Source organism: Peromyscus eremicus, chromosome 8b (genome assembly GCF_949786415.1).
Source record: "Peromyscus eremicus chromosome 8b, PerEre_H2_v1, whole genome shotgun sequence".
NCBI lineage: Eukaryota > Metazoa > Chordata > Mammalia > Rodentia > Cricetidae > Peromyscus > Peromyscus eremicus.
Window position 1 is genome coordinate 45030734 of NC_081424.1, and position 14658 is coordinate 45045391.

General features: G+C 39.7%; 1 protein-coding gene across 3 annotated transcripts in view; it reads left to right on the forward strand.

Annotated features, from left to right (window-relative positions):
• Positions 1–14658, forward strand: part of Stxbp5 (syntaxin binding protein 5) — a 135606-nt gene that overhangs the window by 27266 nt on the left and 93682 nt on the right. For all 3 annotated transcript variants that reach the window (XM_059272756.1, XM_059272757.1, XM_059272759.1), the window contains exons 3-4: positions 4872–4953; positions 6300–6400. In XM_059272756.1, the coding sequence (XP_059128739.1) occupies positions 4872–4953; positions 6300–6400 (183 nt within the window). The remainder of the gene's footprint in view (positions 1–4871; positions 4954–6299; positions 6401–14658) is intronic.

Consider the following 14658-nt stretch of genomic DNA (forward strand, 5'->3'; position numbering starts at 1 on the left):
TCTATCTGTATTTATCTGCTCTACATTACTATGATGACATAATTACTTAGAAAAGGTCTGTTTCGTTCACAGTTTCTAGTTCAAGATCAGTTGGCCTCCTTTCTGGGGCTTCTGTGAGGACACTGGTTACAGTGGCAGGGAGTGGGGACTAAGCCACACTATGACCTGGTGAGCCAGGAAGAAGGGGACTAAGAGACTAGGGTCCCACAGTTTCTTTCAAGACCTCTACCAGTAGCCTGAGAACTTACCCCTTAGCTCCGCCACTCAGCATTTTCACTTTGCCCAATAGCACTTTAGCACAGGGTTTGGGAAGATATTCACTGTCCAAGCTTTAGGACTGTCTAATTGATCTATCATATTTATTTGTTCCTGAAAGTTACGTGACCCAGCTTGATTGTATTAGACCACTCTGACATTATAAAATATTTAGAGATGGAATACGGACTATATTCTTCTGTATTCATTCTTCAGTTTTAAGATGACTTACAGTAAGGTAGGAATTGACATTTACAAATGCAAATTGCCCTTAATATACTTCTCTGTGTAATAATGCTTGATGACTTACATTGTAAGTTCTAAGAGTAAATGTCTTGGATCAAGTCTCTGCTTCTCTTCCCACTTGCTGTGTTCTCTGGGAAAGTCACTTAAACTTGTACTTGAATTTTCTTAATTTGTAAAAATAGTTGATTTCAGGTGCTATTGTGAGGTGATCATGCACAATGATTTTCATGTAGTAAATGTTCCACATAGCTCAGTTGGGTTGATAATGAACTTAATTGTCTCTAAATTCCCCTTTTGTCCCTCCCTAACCACCCACCCAGTCATAGCAACAATGAAGTCATTTAGGCAGTGAACTCCAGGCTTAATTTGAAATGGATATCTAGTACAATAAGTAAAATACTTTGCTAGCTATGATTTTTGTGGTTGGTGCTCATGCGTGCATGCATGAATGTGTGTGTGTGTGTGTGTGTGTGTGTGTGTGTGTGTATTCTTATGTGGATGTGTGCGTACTGAGTGTGTACCATTAGACACTTAATGTTGATGTTGGCTGTCTTCCCCTATCACTCTCCACTTTGTTTATTAAGGTAAGGCCTTTTGAAGAACCCAGAGCTCCCTGATTGACTTAGTCTAGATAGCCACCTTGCCCCAGGGACCCTGTCTCTGCATTCTGAGTGCCAGGATTATAGACAGCCACCCATTGCGTGTCTCCAGCCTCTGCATGGGTTGGGAGAGCCAATCTCTGGTCTTCACACTTGCCCTACAGTGTTTTGTCCTGGACCCATCTCCCCAGTCCTCCTGATCTTTTATTCCATTCATGGATCCTCCTGGGCTGTGAATGTAGATCAGCAGTAGACTGAGTGATCTTTGTAGCATGTATTCAAGACCTTACATTCCATACTCGGCAATACCAAAAAGTTAAGATTTTATTAGCTCTCATTTTTCTTTCTGTTTATCCATATTATATATAGTACTATATGTGGCACCTAAAGTATATAGTACTTCCTTATTATTCCTCATTCATTTCTACTTTCATTATATTTGTGTAATTCTTCGCTTTTTTTTCCTGCTGCATACGCATAGGATCTTTGAGAGAATCTTGCATGTTTTAGCTTTGCTTTCTGCAACTCCTCTTTTGGATGAGGAAAGCCAGGCAAACTGTACAGGAAGTGTCTGGCAGGTACTGGTCCTCAAATAAACTAATTGATTTGCTTCAGAAGCCAAGGGACTAGTTAGGTAGTCATCCTAGTTATTGATAGGCAAACAGCAGAAAAGCTGAACGCAGAAGAGTATCTGAGTTAGGAAATCTGTATCCTTTTCAACAGAGCACACTGGAATTCAGAGTGACAAGGTAGAGTAACACTAAGGAAAACATTTAGCATTAGTCAGCTTTGTTCCATAAATAATTAGTATATCAGAGTATATGATAATAAATGAACATTTCTCCATTTAACATATATATTAACAAAATCATTCAGGGTATAATCCTTTTGGTTTTAATTTGAATTTCAGATATTTTATGCCTTGTCTAGTTGTGAATGTACGCATAAGAGATGGCAATGTTTTATCAAGTAGATGATTGTTAGAAAGTTGGATTATTTTGTAGTAAGAATGTTTTCAAAAATGTCAACATTAGGGAGCATGCATGCACAGTCACTGGTATGAAAGGATATGGTATTTGTGTCTATGACTTGCTGTTTTATGTTTAATGTGTTCTAGATTGATGGTTTTTTTTTTTTTTTTTTGTGTGTGTGTGTGTGATTTTTTTTTGTCCTCTTTAAAGTAACAGTCTTAGCTGGTATAAGAAAGTCATTGAGTTAAGCAACATGAAGGGTATTATTTGATGAGTCCATGTGTGTTTTAGTCCTCCCTGCATTTCTTCACTCTAGACTGCATAGGTCTTATGTGCATTTGTGGATTAGGAAGTAGAGAAATAAAATAAATAATTCTTTGACGGTCATAGTGAACATGATAGAGCTGGCATATGAGCTGACTTGGAAGCAGAAATCTTAATTCTCTTTGTACCTTAGATGTTCTTGTGGCACCTAAAGTAAATTAGCTAGCTAACCACTCTACCCACCCACACATTTCCTCTGGCAGACTGGGCTTACTATATTTTCAGTAGGGTAGAAACTCCTACATACTACCAGGGTCAGAACTGCTTGATCTAAATTGTATGCTTTTCCCATGCTGTATTTCATGAACACACACACACACACCATATCCATTCTTTAAAGTTTATTTAAGCTTTCTGTTAAAGCGCAGTAATGACTTACTATGATACCTCCCTACCCATCCTCTGTCCATAGTGCCATGCTGGTAGGACCCTTTGAGGCTGGCTACATCTACATCAGTACTAGCCAAAGGGAGAGGAATAAAATCAGGAACTCTGGGCAGGATGGCTTCTTAAGCCAAGTACACAGATGTGCTGAGGCATAGTGCTTACTGTTTGATAGATGGTGAGAGTCGTTCTGTCATGTCGGGATGTTGTGTTTATGACCCGTAGGTGACCGTATTAGGTGGTACAGGGCAGTTTAATAGCACTATCTGCAGCACAAGAACAGAAGCTTTCTTGACTTTGATGCAGTTGACTTCTGGACTTCAAGGTGTTTTTTGTGATAAACTACTGATTGACACTCAAGGTAAAGAGGATTTTTCAAGGCCAGGAGACTACTTCTAAGCCTGCCTCAATGAGGAGAGCTGCTTTTATATTCTTTGCTTCTAGTAGTCAGTTTTGTTTATTGTTAAATCTGTTTTTGTCTATTAAATTTTATATTCTTATAAAGCAGTTCTCCATACTATTATATAACTTGTTAAAATCTGAATTGCAGAGCAGATCTGTTTAAAAATAAAAATAAAAAATGTCTACTTTAAGAGGATTTCACAAAGCTAGTCTTTACAATTTCCCATCTTGTCCAGTGTGGTTAACATATTTACAGGCATGCACCACCACACTCAGCTAATAAGACTCTCAGTGCTGCATTTGTGTCTCATTGCTAGACTCTTTTAAAGTTCTGCAGGGACAAGGCTGATCTCAAATCTTATAGCTGGATAGTTATGGCTGTGTTTTACTCCTGAAAAACAACTCTGAGCTCCAGACAACAGACCTCAGCTCAAAGAACATGTCTTTGATTAATATCGAAAGAGCAGTGGGTGGAGGGATTTATAGCTCAGTGGTAGAACATTTGCTTTTCATGAATGAGGCCCTGAGGTTGATGCATAGCAAGAAAGGAAAAGTCTACAAAATAGAATTTAACTTATGGTTCATTTGCTTTTGCATTAAGCAGAACTTGGGCTGGAGTTTATTAAAAGTCACCAAATGTTTTAAACCTGTCTTTTTACTTTGTATTATTTATTAGCTACCAAAAATAGAGTGGCAGTGTGTTAAAACGATTGCATTCTCATTTCAGGTTAATGAAAGTATAATGCACACAGCAGTGCCTCACAGAAAATTCTGCAAATGTGTGTTTTATGTTATGTTTTGATCTTTATTCAGTGTATCTAAGAGAATAGGACGAGGGATATAACCTAGTAGAACATGTACTTAACACGCACAAAAGCCAAGTTCATCCCAAGCACTGGGAAAAAGGAAAGGAGGAAGTGAGGAGAAGACAAATGGAGACCATGGAGCCATGAAGGATATTTGGGTTGTATTCCGCTAGTTTCTGGTATACACAGATCTCATGTTAATTAACTGCTGTGCTTCACTTTCCTTGTCTGTTTAGTATAAATGAGGAATCATAATATGTTCTTCCTGGATTATGACAGCTAAATGAATTAATTTATATAACATTTACAATAATACTCAGTACAGAGAGAATATTAGTTAAAATGTGCTTTTACATATACAAAGTCTCCCATCCATCCTAACTGAAAAGCATTGGAACATTGATTGTTATTCTCATGCTGCATCGAGCAGTGTGGTTATATAGTTAGTTCTTGATTATATTTTTAGTTTTAAAAATGACACTGTTAGATTGAAAAATGATAGTAAAAAGGATATTTTAAAGTGGTATTTGCCTGCTAAGGGAAAAATCAGTACCCTGAAGATCAACTACCGTTTTTCTCTTGTTACTTTAAGAGGAATGAAAGAGTTCAGGTCAAAGCATATTAATAAACCTTATATTATCTTGTTTTGTTTATTACTGATTTTTAATGCCTTATTTTTTTTCTAGAAGGAACAGTTTTCCTATTTATTTTAAAATTATAATCTATAAGATTTGTAATTATAAAAAAGGAAACTAAAGCCCTGATTACCTCAGCCTCATTAAGTGGCCTGGATTGAATATCAGGTCATCAGAATATTTATTATTTAGATAAAAGTTTCTTTCACAAGTACACCTGCTAAAACTCCTTAATGGGACCGATGGCAGCTTTGGTCGTCCAGGAGTGGAGTGTTATTGCCAACATGAGAGCGGAGCTGCGGTAATTCAACTCCAGTTCCTGATTAATGAGGTTAGTGACTTGTGTTTACTCCTCCTACTTAGAGCCGAAATTAGAGCACATCTAGTTTTTCTGATTGCTTGCATATACTCATATTTAAATATTTGAACCAAAATGTAATTTCTTGTGAGTCAGAGGCAGTCATAATTCATTTTAAGGTGCTACCACAGATAGTCACCCAGTATGTTTTCTTGGAATAATGTTGCAAGTACAATAGTGTGGGTAGATATTTTTGATACCTGATGGTGTGTTTTAGCTATTATTTCAAGGATTATGAAAGTTACATAACATCAGAAAGTCGTCTATATTGAGATAGTGTTAAATATAGAGCTCATTATAGGTAAGAGAATGTATTTTAACAGAGTGCTTCAGAATATATCCAGGGAAAAGCTTCCATTCGAGAGCGTATTGTATTGCTTATTGGCTTTGTTTCTGAGAATGAAGTATGAAGGGAACTAGAGAAGATGCCATTTTACAGCACAGGAAACTGCTCACAGGGAGACTGCTGAGAAAGGCTTACTTCCTTTAAATTGGAGGATGGTCTGTAGACATTCTTTTTGCCCCAAATGCATCAGACCAATGGAATAAGTCACAAAATGTGCATGAAAGATGGGCCAGTGGGATGGCTCAGTGGGCAAAGGCATCTGAGTAAGTTTAGACATGTCACTAAATCGACCCCTTAGTCTACAGATTGTTCATCCTATTTACAGATCACTCTCTCTCTGAGCCTTTCATGGAAATGGACTTGCAGAGGTTCTTGCTCTGAAAATTCTGACTTGTTGGTCTTTGGCAAGACTGAGTCACCTGTGTGGCTCTAGGGCCACTCACTTTCTTACCTATGAGTGATCGTATAAACTAACAGGATGTTTTAATGTGACCAATTAGTCAGAGTTTTCAATTGTTCAGAGCTGAATAGTGTCATTATTCTATTATTATAATCTGAATAAAGGACTCCCATTAGTGCTTGTTGTACGCAAATAAAATGAGGTCGCTTTATTTTATATTTTGTTTTTATTTAAAAAGTAACTATAATAATGACCAAATGATTTGGAGTCTGAGGTCTAACAATTTTGGAGATTTTAGCCCTCCCACCAGATCCTAGTATACTTTTGGATTATAAGGTGTTAAATTACTGAAGAAGTTAAAACATTAATTATATATATATATATATATATATATATCATACTCGTCTACGTCTGCTGTTGAGAATTTGGGTGAGGCAAATACTCCTTAAAACTATAGTCTATTGGCTAAATGTTTTCAAACTAAAGCTGTTTTGGCAGCTTTTTGGAAACACTATTGTAAAATTGTTACATATAAAATACATTGTTGCATATAAGATCCATTTTGTTTTCAAGGGAGCCCTTGTGAGTGCCTTGGCTGATGACACCTTACACTTGTGGAATTTACGTCAGAAAAGGCCTGCCATACTACATTCACTTAAATTTTGCAGAGAAAGGTAAGGATTCTCTTTTTTCATACAAATAGAACATTTGCTATTCCGTTGTGATGTACTTTTCTGAGCTATATTCTTTTGGGGTTGTGTGTGGTGCACTTACTGTAGACTATAAGAAGTAATTTCAGTGTCACAGGATGCACAATGATAGCAGAGTTCTTCCTTTCCAAAGAGAATTGTATAAATTATCTTTTTTTTATAGCAATAGCTACAATATAGGCATAAAGGTGAAAAAAATCTCCTTGTAGCTCCTGTTTTCTTTTTAATGAAGAAAGGACACTGTATACAGTCTTCTGTAATAACCTGTTTCACTTAACTGCATACCTAATAGTTATCTTATATCAGCACCTTCATATCTCTCCTGGTTATTTTCACTCTTATAGTGTATGAGAGGGTCATAATGTGTTCAGTAATCTTCATTGTGTCCATATAGAATTCTCAGTATTTGTAGCATTTTCAGACTATTGTTCCTGTTGCTTCTTTGTGTTGTGCTGTTAGAAAATATACATACATACATATATATATATATATATATATATATATACATACATATGTAAATATATCTAAAAGTTAAATTTCTACACATAGAATATTTGGTCTAAAAATATCTGTCATAAGATTTGTGAACTTTAGGCATTGACTGAAGATGTCTTCATCCCAATTTTATTAAACACTGTCCTCCAAATGTTTTTATATAACTATTAAGCTTTCATTATTATGCCTCATCTTTGATTCATATGGAACTTACTTTTGTATGAAATATGAGTTAGTATACAATCTCCACAGTTTATGAGACTGTTTCTAGGTGTGTGTGTGTGTGTGTGTGTGTGTGTGTGTGTGTGTGTGTGTGTGTTTGTGTGTGGTAGTAATAGTAATAGAAGTAGTTGGCGTTAAAGATAAAATCACTTCTTTTCTCCAAGGATTAGCCTATGTTACTGTTTTGATGAGGGTTGTGTTTGCCTGTCAGCTTGTATATACACATCAGTCTTTGACTGTGGGCTTCTGCCCCCAATAGCCTTCCACACTAGGGCAAGCCAAGCCAAAGTGGCCTCTGAAAATACAGTATGTCATAGTGCCACCAATCTGAGGGCATAACTGCATTGAATGTGAGTGGGTGGGAAGACAGAGTAGACCTATCCAGAGCTCAGGAACTTTTTTGTAGCATGAATCTTAAAAGTTCTTATTAGTAAGATCAAACCCAGACCAGGTATTGGGGTGAATACCAGAAGATCAGAGAGACAGAACAAGCCACAGCTAACCTCACCTGGCCAACTTCTCAGCTGGTCTTGTTTCCTCAGACTGGATGCTTCTGTGTCCTCATCCCAATGGCTCTCAGCTGAACTGCTGCTTGAAAGCCTGAAGCTTAACCATCTAAAAGCTTAACCTGCCAAATGCTTCTAGTTTCTGGTCCTCATGCCTTATATACCTTTCTGCTTTCTACCACCACTCCCTGGATTAAAAGCTCGATTTCTGGGGTTAAAGGCATGAGTCACCATGCTTGGCTGTATTCTTGAAACATGGATTTCTGCCTCTGGAATGCTAGGATTAAAGGCGTGTGCTACCACTGCCTATCCTCTATGTTTAATATTGTGGCTGTTCTGTCTCTGACCCCAGATAAGGTTATTAGGGTGCACAATATTTTGGGGAACACAATACCACCACACTGTTTGTTGTTGTTTACATCCTGAATGGGAAGCTGAAACACAGAACTTACGTCAGTTCAGCCATGCTTGCTTCTGGAAGGGCAGAAGTGAAAGAGAAGTTAGTAGCAAAGTCCATGGGGAAAGCAGAGAAGCAAAAAGTCAAGATTGGGCTGTTTTCTGTCTCTGGGGAATCAGTCTGACCTCTTGACTTCTGCACAGTTCTTTCATGTGTTTGCCAATGGGATCTCAGGGGCAGCTCTGTCCGTCTCAGTGTCATGGCATACATGTCAGTGGACATGTGGTCCTCGTACCTCCCCTCCCATCAATGCGGTGCTACGGTGGAGCTGGAGATGTAGCAGGATGGCTGCCACACTCAGAATTTTGCCCCCAAGAGGGCATTTGGCAATGTCGAGAGACAACTTTCAGTGTTACAGGTGGGAGGAGGAGTCCTGCTGGTTTTTAGTGGGTAAATGCCAGGGATTCTCCTCTCCCTGCTACAGTGCATAGATGATACCCACAACAAAGAACTGGGTGGTCCAAAATAGGAGCAGCATCAAAATTCAGAAACCCTGAATTGTAGCAAGTCAAAATGACGGCATTTGGTCAGTGTAGTGATATAGAAGTTCTTGTAAACTGCTATTCGTTAGAAAGAGCTTGCCAGGAGCAAGAATTCTAGCAGAAGGATGTGTCTGGTGCCTCAGATGTCAGTGACGTGCCCATGTTTTCAGCTGGGCAGGGGAGTGTGGCAGGACATTGTCCAGGCTCACAAGCATATTCAGGATGGGATACTTGTTAAATACTCTTAATGAAATAACTAAACATCAAGGGATCCAGTGTTAGGAATTGACGATAATCAAATATGGAGGTTGTCTGCATACCAGTATTTCTGTGGATAGTGTTACAGTTTTGATATGGAGTCCTTGTGGTGCTTGTCCAGTCCAGTTCTAGAATGATGCCCCACAGCTGCAGGCCCGGGTTTCTGATGTTATGGAAATTAGGAGGTGGGACCTAGTGGAAAGAAGAAGGTCATTAGGTGTGGAGTCTTCAATATATTTTCCTTCACCTCTTCCTGTTGCTTGCTCTGCGTCCTGTTCCACACGAAGTGAAGAATTTCCTCTGTCACATGCTCCTCCAGCCATCATGTCTACCCAGGCTCGTGGGGCCAGTCTACTGTGATCTGAACCTGTAAAACCGGGAGCCTCAGTCAGTTTTCTTTCCTCCCTTAATTTGTTTTAATCAGGTGCTTTGGTCACAGCAATGAAAGTTAATGAATACAGAGCCTCCAAGGAATTGTGGTAGACACTGATGGGGAAATGGTAAGCCAGCCTAAGATGCATTGGCAGGTAAAGATCCCTTCATGAGAAATGCGCAGCAGTGGCGTTTTCAGTAAATGAAGCCTGGTGTTGGTTGTCTACCCCTCCCCCACCCTTGATTGGGCACCATTATGTAAGGCACCAGCTTGGCAGCTTGCACAGTTGTATGCCATGGTTGTTAAACTGGCACATGAAGTGAACTGATGGAATTCCCAATTCTAGACCTGTAAGATGGTTTTGCACATAACTCACAGAGGCTAGTTAAGCCCGTTCAAAGTTCAGATCCCCTGAAGTGTTTATGAGGGCAGTGGTAAACAAGAAATTGAGGCAGGACTGTTTCTTGAATACATCCTTTGGAAGAGATTTCCTCTGATGGCTGTGAACAGTTGGAGTGATAGGACCCAGCTAGCAATGGCCCTCTGTCTTCATGTAGCTGCCAGGTGAGAGGTACTGGACAGGTGCCTAGTTTGCCCCAGCATGTGGCTCTCGGCAGGGGGAGGTGGGAGAAAGGGTTTGCCTCAGCTGTGGGGCTTCCCAGAGCAACAGTGCCTGTTCCACCTGAAGGCTTTGGATTCAAAAACTCTATGGTGCTCTGAAGATTTCTATCAAAGGAGCTTCCCCTGGCTGGGGAGAGGGGAAGGGGGCAAATCTGCAATGCTCTGCCCATCCATCCATCTTTGTAGGGATCTGTTCTTTGCTAATTGTAAGTGCTTTATAGTTGGTATTTATATTCTGTATCAAGCAGGATATAGTCTGCATTATGCTGTAGTAACAAATTCTCTCAAATCCTCGATGGCTTGCTTCAACAGCTTATTTAGCTACTCTGTATACCCTTTGTGGACTTGTTGAAAATACTATTCCATATTGCACTATTTACCCCAGAATCTCTCAGGAAGAGTCAATCTTTTAAATATTGCCAGTTACTGAAGCTAAAGGAAAGAGAACATGCTAAAACCATGACCCTTAAAAAAGATCCTACACTGAAGTGATACTCATCTCTTGCACTCTTATTTCAAGAGCCAGAGCATATCATGTGGCTGTCCCTAACTTGAGTGATAGAGCCAACAAAAGAGAAATCTGCAACAGTGGGAGGTGATGACCACACTGCAGCAGTGGGAGGTGATGACTACACTGCAGCAGTGGGAGGTGATGACCACACTGCAGCAGTGGGAGGTGATGACCACACTGCAGCAGTGAGCCAGTAGGTGATGATGACCACACTGCAGCCATAGGTGATGGTGACCACACTGCAGCAGTGGGAGGTGATGATCACACTGCAGCAGTGAGAGGTGATGATCACACTGCAGCAGTAGGTGATGATGACCACACTGCAGCAGTGGGTGGTGATGACCACACTGCAGCAGTGGGAGGTGATGACCACACTGCAGCAGTGGGTGGTGACGACCACACTGCAGCAGTGGGAGGTGACGACCACACTGCATCAGTGGGAGGTGACGACCACACTGCATCAGTGGGAGGTGACGACCACACTGCATCAGTGGGAGGTGACGACCACACTGCAGCAGGGGGAGGTGATGACCACACTGCAGCAGTGGGAGGTGATGACCACACTGCAGCAGTGGGAGGTGATGACCACACTGCAGCAGTGAGTGGTGATGACCACACTGCAGCAGTGAGTGGTGATGACCACACTGCAGCAGTGGGAGGTGATGACCACACTGCAGCAGTGGGAGGTGATGACCACACTGTAGCAGTGGGAGGTGACGATCACACTGCAGCAGTGGGAGGTGATGACCACACTGCAGCAGTGGGAGGTGGTGAGCATACTGCAGCAGTGGGAGGTGGTGAGCACACTGCAGGAGTAGGAGGTGATGACCACACTGCAACAGTGGGAGGTGGTGAGCACACTGTAGCAGTGGGAGGTGGTGAGCACACTGCAGGAGTAGGAGATGATGACCACACTGCAGCAGTGGGAGGTAATGATCACACTGCAGCAGTGGGAGGTGGTGAGCACACTGCAGCAGTGGGAGGTGATGACCACACTGCAGGAGTGGGAGGTGATGTCCACACTGCTTACTTTTACAGTGGGCATCAAATTCTGGGAACAGGAGCCTAGTTTGCTCATTCTAGTTTAAATCTAAATTAACTTGGCTAAATTACTATTTCTCTTTTATGCCATTTGCATGTTTGCTTGTGAAACTAAGAAAGGTAGGAAAACCATGAAAAATACACTAAATGCTATTTGTAAGATTCTGGAGAATTGTTGCCCTAAGCCTGCATGTCTTATGCATTGTTTTGTCTTAAGTAGTAGTTAGATTATATTTTAGCGAAAATTTCTGTACATATAATAGAAATTCTATATAGCAATTAAAATTATTTTTCATAATATACATTTTTAGTTATAGTTTTTTGAATTGTAGTAAATTATAGTATATAAAATTACCACTTCTTAAGAAATTTAACTTACAGCTAATGTTAAGCATATAGTTTTGTGAACATCCATAATGTGAATATCTTTTAATAAGTTATGCTTTGGTGGTGTTTAAGAAAAAATAAAACAGTTGAGTGTCAAGTCTACAAACTTGAGAAAATTACTTCGCAGTTTTGTGTGATGATTTTCTAATTTACAGAAAAATTTTCTCTAAGCCTTGTAGTTCTTACTGTTTTATTTCTCTTAAATGCTAAAGTTTTTTTTTTTTTTCCAAATTCCCCATTTACTCTGAGGATAGGTGTAGAATATGTATCTTAGTCCTGACTGCTGATATTTGGCATAATAAACAAGAATGATGTAGGTCTTACTTTTAGGATATTGGTCAAAGCTAAGAAGACTAGTTAAACTTCCCAGATGCCCAATTAAATGCCATTTATTCATACTGAATGAGTAAATATGCATTTCAGTTTCCATAGAATGGTTTTCGGTTTTGTGTAAGAAAAACCTTAGGAATGTCCTGGTTGAGCAGCCACCTGATTACCACAGGCAACTGAAACACCAGAGCTGCGTTTCCCTACCCTTCCTATGCCAGTTTCTTCTGAAGCCGTAGCTTGCGGATGGGCAGGCAGGTGGCTGTCTTCTCCCTGTCTTCCATCATTTCCTCATGTGCTGGGACCTAGTTTCTTCTGAGAACACCAGCCACACTGGGCTAGGGCTGATACAATGACTTCATCTTGGTCACATCTTCCAAATATAGTCACATTCTTCTCTGTTGTGGGACAGGGATGGCTAGAACTTCAACATGTGATGGAGGCTGGTTGATCATAAAAGGAAGTGGTTTGCAGCCAACCAGAGTACAGAGTAGAAGAGAAGACTAAAAAGAAAAAATATACATATTTTCAGAAGTCACAGAAAAAACTCAATTTAATTTTTTTTCTATAATTAGTATGTAGCTTGTTATGCATCACCAGGTTCAGAGCCCTTTAGAGATTAATTGGCCATGTACTTTTTACCACAGGAATTCATTTGCCAGTGGTGTGAACCATAGCATCGAAAGGAATTGGTAAAGTGGTATGTATTAGGGAGTACTCTAGTGTGGTCTTTACTGCTCTGACCCCTGTTACAGATTGAACTGTGTCTCCCAAAATAATGTTCAAGTTCTAACCCCTAAATGTGACCTTATTTAAAAGTAGGGTCTTTCCAGTGAAACTAAGTTAATGTGGCCAGCATTTACCTGACTGGTGTCCTTATAAGAGAAAAAAGAACACACACACACACACACACACACACACACACACACACACACACACCAGGGAGGGAGGGGAGAATGAATATCATGGAATGACATTTGAGATGATAACAGATTGGAGTAATGAATCTTTAATTCAGGGAATAAAGGATAGCTGGCAATACCAGAAGCTGAAAGAGAGGGGCCGGGGGTGAGGGTGCAGAACCTGCTCCGGAGCCCTCAGAACCATTTTGACATCTGGGTGTCTGCCCTGTACTTTCAGAAGTACAAGAGAAGAAATTCTGCTTGTGCTGATTTACCGTGCTGGTCCTTGACACTAACATGCTTCTCTTGTTCTTCCTTGGTATTGGTAACCTTGTCATGCACCATTGAGTTTATTCATGCAGAGGAGAAGTCCTTGGCTTTGATAGAAACTGAGAATTTGATAAGCGAAATTCTATTTGGCACTTGCAGAAAATGTTCCGCTTGACTTCCACTTTGATATTTTTCCCTTTGAAGGACATTTAATTAGGAAGAAGTCATGGATTAATAAGCAGATACAGCCACCTCCTCCTCCTCCTCCTCCTCTTAACTCATCACTATGAATTAGAATGAGCATTATCCTCAATAGTGCTGTTTTTTTCCATGAGTTTTGAAATAACAATATAACAAATGAAAACTAAAAATTAAATTAAATATATAGACTCCCTACTCAGGGCTAAAGTTGTCTAATGCTTACCTTGATCATATAGTTCTTATTGTTTATGAAACTCTTCCATATAAATGTTATTTATTCTCAGGAAATCAAGAAAATATTTTTCACTGAAATGTTATAGGGAGGACTTTTCCTCCTCAAATGTCCTAATAGTTGCAAGGTGATACTGAAATATATATCTAAAGATGCGTTTTTATATATGGCTGTTTTATTTAATTATAGGTGCATATTTTTAGTTTAAAGAGTAATTATGCCTTCTAAATTAAATTATCTAATGCATTAGTTCTCATACTCAGAATTTAGTTTGCTTTAACTATCGTGGAAGAATCATGGATATTTAATAAAAATCTCACAAGAAAAGGACTGTTGGGCAGTTGGAGTGACTCACTCTATAGCAGCCCAGCAGTGGAGAGTGAGCACTCGTGGTGTGCGGCAGACACTGGCTGTTTGCCAGCCACGCGTCACTTTCTGAGTGGCATAAATAAATCAACATAGCAACGAAAGCTCCTTTACCACGTTGTATCTTTATGTCCCGTAATACTAACCAAACATTGTGTTTTGCTGATTTACGTAGCTTATACTTTTCTCAGCAGGCCCATGGACATCAAACAACTAAGAGCTAGAAAAGTACCATTGGCCAAAAGCCAACCTATAACTGTCTTACAAAGATTTTGAATTAATTTACTGCACAGATTAAACAAGAAGAAAAGTAACTCAATATTGAACTAAAAAATCTACAATTACAACCTCTCTTGTAATTGTACAATATTATCAAAATGCTTTCCAGACTTTTTTTTTTTTTAGAAGCACATGGTCTCATGTAGCTCAGGCTGGCCTTGAAGTCCCTGATCCAAGTGATGGATTACAGGTGTGTACCACCTCACTCCAGATAAAATACTTTTCTTTGAAAGAAGCTTAGTGAAGGGTACAAGCCTTAGGAATGAAAATTTTGGTTGGGTGAAATTCAGGG